The following is a 12,823-nucleotide window of genomic DNA, read 5'->3' on the forward strand; positions in this document are numbered from 1 at the left end:
GAGTAACAATTTATAGAATCTCACACAATTTATTACTGTACATACATATACACATTAAAAAACAAACAACAAAATCCTATCAGTGCACATCCCGGGGTCTACATTATTCTACATTGCTTAGGTTTATACCCACATCATTATCATAACAACAACATTTTGATAAAAACATTTCTACAACACTTATCAATGGTATACATATTTTATGTGTATTCATTGAAACACTTCTTTAAGACTTATTATTATCATCATTGCGCCCTTAGTAATTTAGGCCAAGCCCTACAACAAAGGCAATAAATGACTACTCATTATTTGTCTGCAACTTCAGGTCAAATTGTTGGACAATTAGAGGACAAATTAAGAAACCAGGATTTAAAAAATTGAAATCACTGTGCTGACCACTGGATGCTTCATGTGATATGTTAGCATATATATGATGGCAGGTAGAAAACAATCACAATTCTGTAACCCAATGCACTTAATTAAAAACAAAATGAGAAATACAATGCTAGAAATAATACTCCCAGATTTTAGGACGGTGTATACCTACATAATGACTATGAAAATTACAAAGTTCTCACTGATTTCAGTTTCATGCACTGCAAACAAATGTTTTTTTACACATCAAATACAGTTAAGAAAGTTAAATGTGCAATAAAAATCTATTGTTAACAATTCATTACAACAGTTCAATACATTTAAGAAAGTAAAAATTTGTAATCCAAAATTATCACCACCAATTCTCATCACAACCTATCATTTTAAGGCTGACCTACTGCAATACTTTTAATGTCTCCAGAAACTAAAAATGCACAGTTGTAGTTATTTTGACACGCAAAGCTCACACTTTACATAAATATAAACTTAAAGGAAGTTAAATTTAGATGTCTACAGAATACACCAACATGAAATACACAGTTCCTTGATGCAGATAATGTTCAGAATTCAAATCTCTCACACGAATATGAAATTATAAATATACTAGTAAACCTGGCAATGGTTCTCAATTGCTAAATATGAATGAAAATTGGATACGTCCTAATTTCTTTGTCCTGAAAATTGGATATATGTCCTAATTTCTTTCTCCCCCCCCCCTTCTACTCCTCTCCCCATCCCCCCTTCCTGTATCCCTGTCCTCCTCTTCCTGCCCTACCTCTGTCCATCACCTTCCCCACTGCTCCCTATACCTCTGTTATCACACATTCACTTTATTCATCTTCTCTTCCTTATCTCTCTGACCATATCCTCCTTCCCCTTCTTTATATCCATTTTCTCCCCCATTCTCTGTCCACCTCCTCTTCCCCCTCCCTCTGATCCTATTTACTGTTATTACAAACGGAGCCTTGATTGGAGATAAAAGTCAAAATGCATTGGTAAATCGGCTGGAATCATTAGTACAATGGGTATGAGAGAGACCTTTCCAGCCGCTGGATCTTAGAAGACAGTAGTTTTAATGGCACACAGTTTTAATCTACAAACAGATAGGATTATAAAATTTGCCATGAACACAACTTTCCTGTTTTCTGTTAAGTCAGTCAGTCAAGAAGGGATTCGGCCAACCAAAACTTTACTTGAATTTGTGTGAATTGAAACAAAACAATTTCAATACAATCACGAATTTATTGAAATGAAATAAATTTTTGAGGCGTAATGGATTTGCACTTAGAAATTCTTATTCGATTTGCCTCCAAATGCTGTCTACGTTCTTTGTCAGTCTCATTGTCTTTATGATCATGTAGTTGGGCTCTGTTGCACGTACACCGACCTATATTTCAATGCTTCACCTGTGACATTTTTTCCAAAGAAATAAACCACAAACTGAAATCAACTGAATATCTGAATCGTATATCAACTGAATCAATTTGCAACACACCAAATTACCATGAAATGATATCAATTCAATCTTTGCGACGCACCAAGGATATAGTCACCACTGATAACACACTGAAATATCACTTTCAACTGTATTCTTTTTTGCAAAATATCAATATTCACTGTGGAACTTCTTGTTGTTTTGAAAATGTGTGACAGCAGAACAGTCAAACTTAATGTCGCAAGTTTATTTTTGTTATGAAAACCTGTGATAGCAGAACTGTCAGACTGACTGTCACAAAAATACTGTCCAAATTTCCAACTATTCTGCTGATTTTTTTTTTCCTAGCTCTTACTAGGGTGAACACCTTGGCCACTTTTCCAGACAAGTAGTCTGACCCTTTTTGCCAACTGGATGCCACATCGACATCAGTGATCCACGGAAGAAACTGAAGTAAATAACAAGGAACTACATTCATAGGCCAAAAGACATTGCTTAAGCACTGATATGGTAAACAAATTTATTATATTCCATACAAGTAAGGTAACAATGATTGTAAGTACAGAGGACTTATTTTGCATCCGACAATTCAAAAACAAAAACATTTTCACTAAAAAAGAATAGATCAAGCTTCCTCTGTGAATCTGACCGACAACTATGGTGTTTATTTCGTAACAAGTTTGACCACTTGTTGGCAGGCAGCAGTGCTGTTCAGCACAAAAAATATATGCAATGGCCAATTTTCCCGACCTGGCCACTTTACCACACCTTCCCCTACCAATTGTACTATTAATTGATAACCTCTACAGATTAGTATGTTATATTGATAACACTAATAGCAATGTAAGACATGACCACAATTTTTTTAATGAAATTTTTATTTTTCTTGTTGCACTGTATTACAACAGCCTTAATTTTATTGCATATTACTTGCTGCAAACATGTACCACATCTGAAGATGACTGCCTCTATAAGTCATATTCACGAATCTGTTACTTCTATTTGACATTTGTACCATAACAGTGATTGGTGCCAGTTGCACGCACTTGTGAGTTGTCGGCATTGGAAGACAAACACTAAAACATTTCCTTTCTCACTCCTATTAACCCTGCAGTGACTGTGCTATATACCACTCTGCCCCTAACATATGTGGCAAACTTTACGTAGCTCCAGCAGAAATCACCAGTGTCAATTGAAAGAAACACTTCTTAAAACATTACTGTCTCTGTAAGTACTTTTGTTTGCTACTGAGCACAGATAATACACTATTAAGAAGTTCTTAATGTTAGCTGACATTTTCGATTCAGTTGTTAGTTGCTTGATGCATATTATTACACACTACAGCTGAGAAGCATGGGCCACACATTTACTTGATTCGGGCTGCAGGTGGCCCACAGGCTGTCTTTTGACTACCACTGATCTAGATGAACAGATACGTAATTTAAATTTATACTCCACAAGCAATGTCATGCTGTGTAACAGAGGGAGATATACAAAGCAGTGTTTGAAAATAGAATAACTGTGAGAGATGGCATAACAAAATATTCACATACAGGCATTGTTTTCAAGTTAAAATACTTATCAATGTTTCACCACAAAAAGTATTCATTCAGCCAGAGATGCTACAGGCATAGGAGTTTCGGTGGAGAATCTAGGTAGAAACCACAAACTGTTTTAAGTTATAGCAAAAGGAACAGTAATTTAGGGCAAAATCAGAGAAAGTTGGCTCCGAGTACCTTAAAGAATATTGCCCACTTTTACATGAACACAACCTACAAAACTGTTGATCTCATTTTATAATTTATGCCCACACAGCATATAGAAAATAATACACAAGTTTACACCTTATTTTGTAAAAGCAAGTAAGTTTAACGCTTCCTCTTTTGAGTTGAAACACAGTTGTCCCAAAGCCTATTGTTTGAAGGAATGCAAAAGCAGTTTATTCATTTAGTGTGGATTGTTCTCATCCTGGAGTTTGTATACTTAGAATGGTTACAATCATGTCACAAGCAGTAAATATTATTTACATAACATATTTTAACTTGAAACCTGTAACTTCAGACAGACGTAACTTTGCAACATGCCTGTTATGCTGAAACACATATTTTCATATTAAACTCTTGAGCTATTACTTGACAAGCAACTTTAAGTAATTTCTTTCATTAATTCAGAGCTCTCTGTGACAACTACACTAGAAGACTAAGGGACAGTGTGTGGCTGAAATGTTGTCAGAATTTATCAATGGCAACCACCTTAACCAATTTCAATTACTCAGATTTGTTATGACAAACCACAGAAAAGTTCGGTATTATACACCATTATATACCAACTGAACTACCCAAGCATGACTCACGACCCATCCTCACAGCTTGACTTCCACCACTACCTCATCTCCTACCTTCCAAACTTCACAGAAGCTCTCCTGCTAATTTCTGCTTTTATGCTTCAGGCATTAGAATTATTACAAATTTCTGAGCAGTTTAAATTGTTATCACTAAATAAGCACTGAGTTATAGAAAGTATTATTTTGTTGTCTCCCTATTAATTGACTCATACAGCAAGTGATGTGGGTTTACTTTTTACTATAGACTTTTCAGCACATGCTTTTAGTAGTCTCTACTGGAGCCTATGCTACTTGCATCATTTTCATATATCTTCAGTAATCATCCATGCTGTTTGAAGGTAGTGTGCTTCCCCCTTACTCTATTTATGTGGTCACCATAATATTACTCATGGCTTACAGGGCTTTCAAAACTACTCTACAGTTCAAGGATTTTGGCAGTTGTGCAAAACTCAATACACACCTGGCTGACAAAAGAGCCTAACTGTATCATTAATTTCCAAACTTGGGTACAGAAATTGACTGCAATGAAAATAATTACTTTTCTTTTATTTATACACATGAGAGACTTGAATACATTCTGCTTCAAGGAATTTGATAAATTACCCTACTGTAACAAACTACAACTATCCCACAGCATAAAAACTGTGTTTCCAAATATAAAAATGTTTGGATAGTCAGTATCACAAAATCCTCATTTGTGACAGTACTGCCCATTCCATCACTCTTAGTAGTTTCATTTTTTGTACTAGCAAATTTTCTGAGAATAAATAACATTAAATTCTCTTAGAACAGCACAATTACTGCATGTCACACTTAATGTATAGTATCCACATGCTGATCTGTATATATTAAAAATACATTGCAAAACTTTACAGAAGTCATACCTTGGCAGCAGCATCTGGAAGAGAAGCAGTCTCAGGTAACCCAACACCACAATTTTTTCGGAACAAATAGGCAGAAAGTTTCCCTTTTGCACATAGCTCTTAAATTTGCAGTTGCAGATGGCTGCTGATGGTTAAATTCTGCCAAAATCCAGTATGTGTGAAAATAATACATGGTGTGGCGTTGCACTCAATTTTCCTTTAAAAATGCAGCAAATAAAATATGTAAATTCTAAAACTTAATGAGTTGTGGAAACTGATAAAATCATGTAAACAAACTTTATAGTGACAAGGTGCCTGTAAAGTAACACTCAAAACAAAAATACACTCACCAGTGAGACATTTAACTGGCAACCCATACATTCAAAAAATTCTACAAGAACATGCCATTAATTAATTCAATTGCACTTTAAGTCAAGGCCCTCACAAATTCACAGGAAAATTATCATTTTTCATTAAAAGGTAAGGAGTCACATCTGTTGAACAGTGTTAACTTATGTAAGTGGTGAGATCATCCATTACCAGGCACTGTCTCTCTGTCGCTCGAATTCCTCTGGATACTAGTTTTTTAAATAATTACTAATTATCTATATAACATATTAACACTGTATCCTTATCCTCCTCAACAATCATCTTATTGCACAAAATGGAAACACACAAAAAACACAAAGTTACAGTTTTATACAAGGTGTGACTACATTTATAACACTAAATCTTGGTGTAAAAATTTAAAGTAAATTAAGTACATATATAATTTTCATCCAGAAAGAAAAGACGTAGATGTAACAAATCACATCTTTTATATCATGAAGCAATATCAATCTGGAAATGATTCACATAATTTAACATGGTATGGAAAACAATCTGCACTGCTGAATGGTTTAGTATTCTCCTTTGCTCAACTATTTTACTTATATGACTATTTTTCTACTTTAGACTCATGAAAACTGTTATCCAGATTACACATATCGAGATACGATGAAAGCTGAAATAATTTTCTCATGAAATTTAGCTAGACTTCCTTTACCAGCACCACAATACGAATAAGGGAATATACAACTTTCAGAACGAAATTTTTGGCCTTCAGCAGTTTTTGTACTCCAGCAAAACTGTGTCAGCAAAACTGTGTCTGTTTTGGACTTAAACCTAGAACTTTGCCTTTTGCCAAAAATGCTTAACCAAATGTGTCACTGTAGCTCACCTTACAGACTGACTCCAAAGCTTTAATGTGAAGCTCACTACAGGGGTTCACCAAGATGACAACAGTTTGGGCATCAGTTCCATTTCTTTCCATAAATGTTGCAGCTTCATCTTCTGAATACCTTACACTTGTCTGACAAACAGTAACATTACAGAAATTTCTTACAGGCAAGGTTCCTATCTGCTGATGCTAACATGTTCCAAATAGTTACAAACAATTTTTCCTTGTGGATTAAGATCTTCTAAGCTAAGCTACTATCAATCTTCTATGTTCAGTTCTAAATATAAACATCAATAATCAATTTTTCTGGTTCAATTTTTGACAACAAAATACAGGCACAAAATAACTCACCATTATTTTATTATGCTGCTAACACTTCTTTCCATTCAGTACAAAAGGAAGTCAGCATATAAAATTATGGTACTCTGAACTCTCTATAGCATTTAATTGTCTGTATCTTTGAAACACAGACCATTTGCCCAATACAACATTCTGTAACATGATAAAAACTAACAACATTTTGCCCAAGGTACTTGTGACAATTACACTCTCAAATTTCACAACAACTGTGGACGGAAATGAAACAGAAGTATTCATATCTGCTCTGACAGTATGGAAACATAATGTTCAAAGTACAAATAAATCAAAACAGTGAAACAGAGATGAGTAATAAGCCATCTTCCAGTATAAGGTGAGAAAAGGCCACAGGATATGATCATTATACTTATGACTAGCCATTGGGTTTTGTATTTTTCAGCATAAGGGCAGATTATGGATTAGTTGGTGCACCCACATTTAAAAGGTAGGGACACAAGAGTAGTAACTGCACTAGTAGTAGTTGGCAACTCCATGGTCACAGAAAGCTCAAACTGAGAAACAAGTTGCATCTGAATATAGGTTCTTTAAAACACATTCATCTGATTTCACAAGACTACATCTTTTCCACTAAAGTAGATAGAAACTGGGGTGAATTTTAACTTACTTCAACTTGAATACAGTTTGGATATTTGTTGTGTGTCCAGAGGAGGGCACATTGATCATTTGTGAAAATTAAATGAAGACTGATTCTAAATGTAACTATGTGCATGCTCTTAACAGACATACTCCCATAAATCAGATGTCTGTTTTGAAAATAAAAACTTTGTATTTCTACGTGTAAGTAAAAATACACCCCACGTCCCTATCTGCATTGATGTAGAGGGTATAGTTTTGTGAAACCAAATGATGCGGCTTGAAACTTCCTATGTAAAGGAGCTAGTATCTCAAGAAATTTGACTACTCACATTATTGGATGATTTTTCTGCATTAATTTCATTGTAAGGCAAAGTACTGATTAACGGCTGCAAAAAATTTAATCAACGAGTTTAGTTCATAGGAACCATTGGTTGTGCTCAATAGCCTGGTTGTAATTGTACTAGGCACCATGGCCATCTGTATGCAAACAACCCTAGCAATGGGCAGGGTTCAATTTATAACAAAACTGCTTTCCTTGTCTCACCTTACCTACATATTCAACAAAAATCTCAACGTTTCTCCCTTCCTCGGTAATCCCTGTCCATCCGTCCTACCCATTTTTTATATTAAACATACTGCTGCTGTAATAAGAGATGATGATATTCTCCTAATGCAGGAGCAGATCCAACTTTTAATTAATTACCCTACCTATTTCGAATGTCACAATTCCTTGTTACCATTTTACAACTTTATTACTGAAAGATGGCAAACTACTATATATAATATTTTTAATATTTCATATGTTTGTTTATTTTTTTTAAATTCCTGCACGACTCGGTGTAATATATAAGTTGAAAACTTCTTTTCTCTCCGCCTCTCATTATAAAAACAATTTCACGTAAAATAAGTAAAAAATAAATTAGGCAAGATCATAACAATAACTATTAAACAAGTTTCTGAAATTATATATCACAGAAATTACTTAAAAGCACGGAACACACACAGAACATCATAGTGATAAAATAATGAAATTTAACAAATTAACAAAATAACATTGCAACAATTAAGGGGCTATAAACACAGTTTAAAACTGCAGCTAGTTCATTAACTGGTTAAGTATCTTACAACTGCATGTAATACACGAAATATGAGGACAATTTTTCTCCCCTCACAAGCATTTTTAATAAAATATTTTCTGTAAAGCTACAGAAATGTACAAAATTTGCAAAAAAATAGTGTAATCATTTCCTGCTTATTAGAATTTTCATATGAAAATACATTATGATAACTCTTCTTCACTATCTTCCACTTTGAACAGCCTTCTTCCAAATTCACCAACATTCATATCATTTCCTGAAACTAAAAAAATAGAACATGCATAGAAATATGTATGTGACTAGCTACGTTTCAATAGATTTAAAAACAACAGTACAGTAGCAGATGATATAAGATTAAAATTCATCACACTATAGCAAAAGTGCCACACCAAAAAGTATTTCATTATAGCAGATTATTATTATTATTATTATTATTTACTTTCCTTCCGCAGAAGAGAAATGAGAAGGGTGCCAAAGGGAATGAGTTCATGAGTGGAGGTGGAGACAGAATAGAAAGAAATATAAAACAGAAAATCACGGAGAAAAATTAATGTTTCTGATGAAGCAGAATTCAATTTTTGTCACAGGCTAACAGAATCAACAAATCTCAGTTTTATTATATTCGTACTGACTAACGTATACATGATGTCCCTTGCCTACTGTAACTGCCCTTTTTCTAGAAAACAGTATGTCTGATAATCCTGGCAAATTATGTTTTATTAATGGAATTAAATTTACTGAAATGAAAAGAATGAAATCAGTCAGAATGATTACAATGAAATGCAATGACACAATCTGATACCATTGAAATTCGCTCCCATAGACCCTGTGGAAGAAAAACTTCTGGTTGTAGAATTTGGAAATAAAAGAAGGGCAACATCAGTGACACAGGAAACAAACTGCTTCTGGAGGACTATGTATTTTTCTGATAAGCAAGAGATCAAGTTTTGGATCGTAGCTTGTCACACATTCTCATCTGTCATGACTAATTAATTATGGTTTGGGCAAAACATTACAGAGAAAATGAATGATGTGTCTTCCAAGTGCCCATAATCTATTGGAAACTGGAAGAAATGAGATCCTCTTTAAAATTTGAAATGAAGAAAAAGGTACAAAAGTATATTAGCATTGTTGAATAGAGGAGGGCGACATTTTTTGTCAGATTAGTTTTGAAGTACGATGTACTGATTCAATAGTATTATTAACAAATCTACCTAGTCCTGACACGCTGAGCAATGATTAAAGTAATAAACACAGATTCTACAGGTAAGAAAAGTATAAAACTGCTTCTTTACGGTGGGATAAGGAAGCACATTTTGTTAGATACCAATGTCTAACAGATGTACCTTCTTTCCAATAGACTAGTTAAATAATTATGAGTGTTAAACTGAGTACAATCTTTCGTTTGTAAAATATTACAAAGCAAGTAATTAGCTAGTTTGGTTATGGTTTCCATTATCATTTTATTTGATGGCCAGACATACTTCAAAAAATTTTTTTCTGGTTCATGCCAAGAGACATATCACCACATCTAACTCATCTTTATTAATTGTTGTGCAGCTGCAACAAAGACACCATGTACTAACAGCGGCCTAGATACATAGATCTAATTCAGAAAGTATGTCAAATGCTGCTAGCTATAGAGATCCAAAGTACACTGTTCACATCTGCAACAAAATGCATCTCTTACAGTAAACTGCAGACAGGTAAATGTGTCCTTTTGCAATAATTTCTGCAGAAGAGGGTTATTGCTCACTTAAAAAAAAGTCTTCACTTTTTTTCTAGAATACAAAAAAATGAATTTATTTTAAGTAAGTGCAAGAAAACTTTTACTGTCAGTAAAACAATAAAATTCAATTTTTAATACTATTCCTTATCCCAAAAAATTCACATCTCTCTGTTTCAGCATTGTTCACAGCCCATCAGCAGTAGGAAGACTGCTTTGATGACACCAGTGATTCAGCACACTATACAACACTTTTCTGACAAAGAATAATGTTTTGAAAGGTTTATTCAACAATACTATTTATGTACCTTCACATGAGCAGTTCCACAGTTAACCTCATTTCCTGCAGTCTCCAGTAAATTCCACACAATATGAGCTATGCCATTTAATTCATCCTTAATGGTTCATCTAAGATAGGTAGGTAGGTGTAGGTGTAGGTGTAGGTGTGTGTGTGTGTGTGTGTGTGTGTGTGTGTGTGTGTGTGTGTGTGTGTGTAGCAGGATTTTTGACAAGTGGTATAACACAAAGGGGAGAGTATACTGCAATGTGGTCAATAATCTTAGTTTTTTTTTATTTATTTACTTATTTTCATTTACGAAGCTACTGAAGCAACTATTCTATTAATGGAGCTAAGCAATTAAAAACAAATCCACAGACTGTGGAAAGAAGCGTATAGTGATACGACACTTGCAATGGTTTGCTTAGTAAGTTTTTCACAACAACAAATGGGGGAATGTACTAAATATGAAGTCTAAGCCCGCTAACATAATGCAAGTTGTGCTCCAGTACCAGTACCTATCACTTATGCAGTAAAAAGGGCAATGATGCACTGTAATATCAGTTTTATCTTCTATTTACCAAATACTTTAAGTGAGTTACAATTCGCTGCCTGCCCGGTTAGCTGAGCGGTCTAACGCGCTGCTTTCCAGGTGGGAAGGCATGCCGGTCCCTGGCACGGATCCGCCCGGCAGATTAGTGTTGAAATCTGTTGTGCCAGCCAGTCTGTGGATGGTTTTTAAGGCGGTTTTCCATCTGCCTCGGTGGATCCAGGCTGGTTCCCCTTATTCCACCTCGGTTACACCATGTTGGTGATTGCTGCACAAACACTATCTCCACGTACGCATACACCATAATTACTCTCTACCACACAAACATCGGGGTTACACTTATCTGGTGTATGACATTCCCAGGGAGAGGGAGGGGAGGGGGGGGGGGGGGGCAGGGTGTCCACTGGAGTTCGAACAGCACAATAACCCTGAGTTTGGTGTAGGGTGGTGGAGGGTGAGTGGACTGCTGTAGCCTGTTGTGGGGTTGTGAACCACTGAGGGCTATGGTGGGGATGAAGCCTCTCTGAAGCCTCTCCGTCGTTTCTAGGTCCTGCGTTCCATACAATACAATGCAATACATTTCACTAATCAATCCAAGTTACTCCCAACTTACAAGAAACAGATTTTGAAAAATTATGTCAGGCTCATATTGCTGATATCAATGTATTGTATATTTATGTAACATGTTTTATGCTCACACATTATGATTTTTTTGGAGAACAAAAGTTTTTCCTATAAAAACCAACATAGATTCAATAAATGGAGCTCTTGGGAAATGCTTCTGACTCTTTTTGTACAAGAGATCCAGGGCACCATAAACAACTGCACCCAGATTAATACAGTGTTCACCGACTTTCAGAAAGCATTTGATAAAGTTCCATACTGTTGTTTAGTGAAAAAATTACAAGCTGTCATGTATCGGAACATACTGTGGCTAGATTATGGATTTCTTAGCATTAATAAATGTAACATTTTGCACACAAAATGACCAAGCTATCTATTAACGTTTTATTAAATTATTGGTGACAAACAACTGGAAATACACCACCTGACAAAAAATGTTAAGCATCCAGAAGGCATGGTTAGATGTCAATGTAACTTTGTACACTTACATACTGTCAGCAGGCATGGAAGTAATTTGAGCTGCAATTCTCTGTGACAGCTAAAATGACCACCAGAGTCCATTAGTACTGTTCCCGTTCAGTGTTGTTACCAGATCTGGTGGCATATAAAAGGGGCATGAACAGCATTACATGTGATTACTGTGAAGGACTTAGCGACATCATGTGCTTTTGTGAAACTGTGTTTAAAAGCACCTGATAGGATTTGAAAAGGGCCTCATTGTGGATCTCTATTTTCCTGTCTGGTCAAATTGTGCAATACCAAGATTTGTGAGGAATTCGGATACGATGGTTGCACAATGTTTGACTGCATGGGAATGTGAAGGCAAGGATACTCTCCGCCAATGTTCTAGTAAACAACATCTGAACACCAAAAGGGAGGGTAGTGGTATTGTGCACCAAGCCTATCGTAACCCTACACATCTGCACCTGTCATTCAGGAAATATTAATCGACTACCTGCAACATTCTATGTCATCCTGCACCACTGAGAGACTAGAGATCACAAATGGAGCAAGTACGAGTTTAACATTGAGGACTGCAAACTTTAGAAATCAAGGCTCCACTGCGACATCGGTGCGATATTGGCTTCCTTCCTTCCCACTACAGTTTTGTATGATGAGCCTGAGAAAGGTGTCACTGCAATTGCTTTCTATTCATTGTCTCATTCTCTCTTACTGAAATGTGCAGGACAGTAAGGCTAGTCACGATTTAGTACAGAACCTGATTGCAGGATTGCACTATTTGCATATTCTTTCAGTCATCGCAATTTGTGTCCATGGACCAATAGTGAGTTATGTAGCTTATCGTTCATTTCTGTGACTTTTTCGAAAACTGGTGTAAATTCATTTTAATAACTGATC

At 35.5% G+C, this 12,823-nt stretch overlaps 1 protein-coding gene across 1 annotated transcript in view; it reads right to left on the reverse strand.

Moving 5' to 3' along the window:
* Window positions 1–8,097: 8,097 nt before the first annotated feature.
* LOC124554719 (orphan steroid hormone receptor 2-like) overlaps window positions 8,098–12,823 on the reverse strand; it is a 120,578-nt gene continuing 115,852 nt past the window's right edge. The window contains exon 11 of the mRNA XM_047128365.1: window positions 8,098–8,549. Coding sequence (XP_046984321.1) covers window positions 8,470–8,549 — 80 coding nt within the window. The 3' untranslated portion in view covers window positions 8,098–8,469. The remainder of the gene's footprint in view (window positions 8,550–12,823) is intronic.

This window comes from Schistocerca americana, chromosome X (assembly GCF_021461395.2).
Source record: "Schistocerca americana isolate TAMUIC-IGC-003095 chromosome X, iqSchAmer2.1, whole genome shotgun sequence".
Taxonomy (NCBI): Eukaryota; Metazoa; Arthropoda; class Insecta; order Orthoptera; family Acrididae; genus Schistocerca; species Schistocerca americana.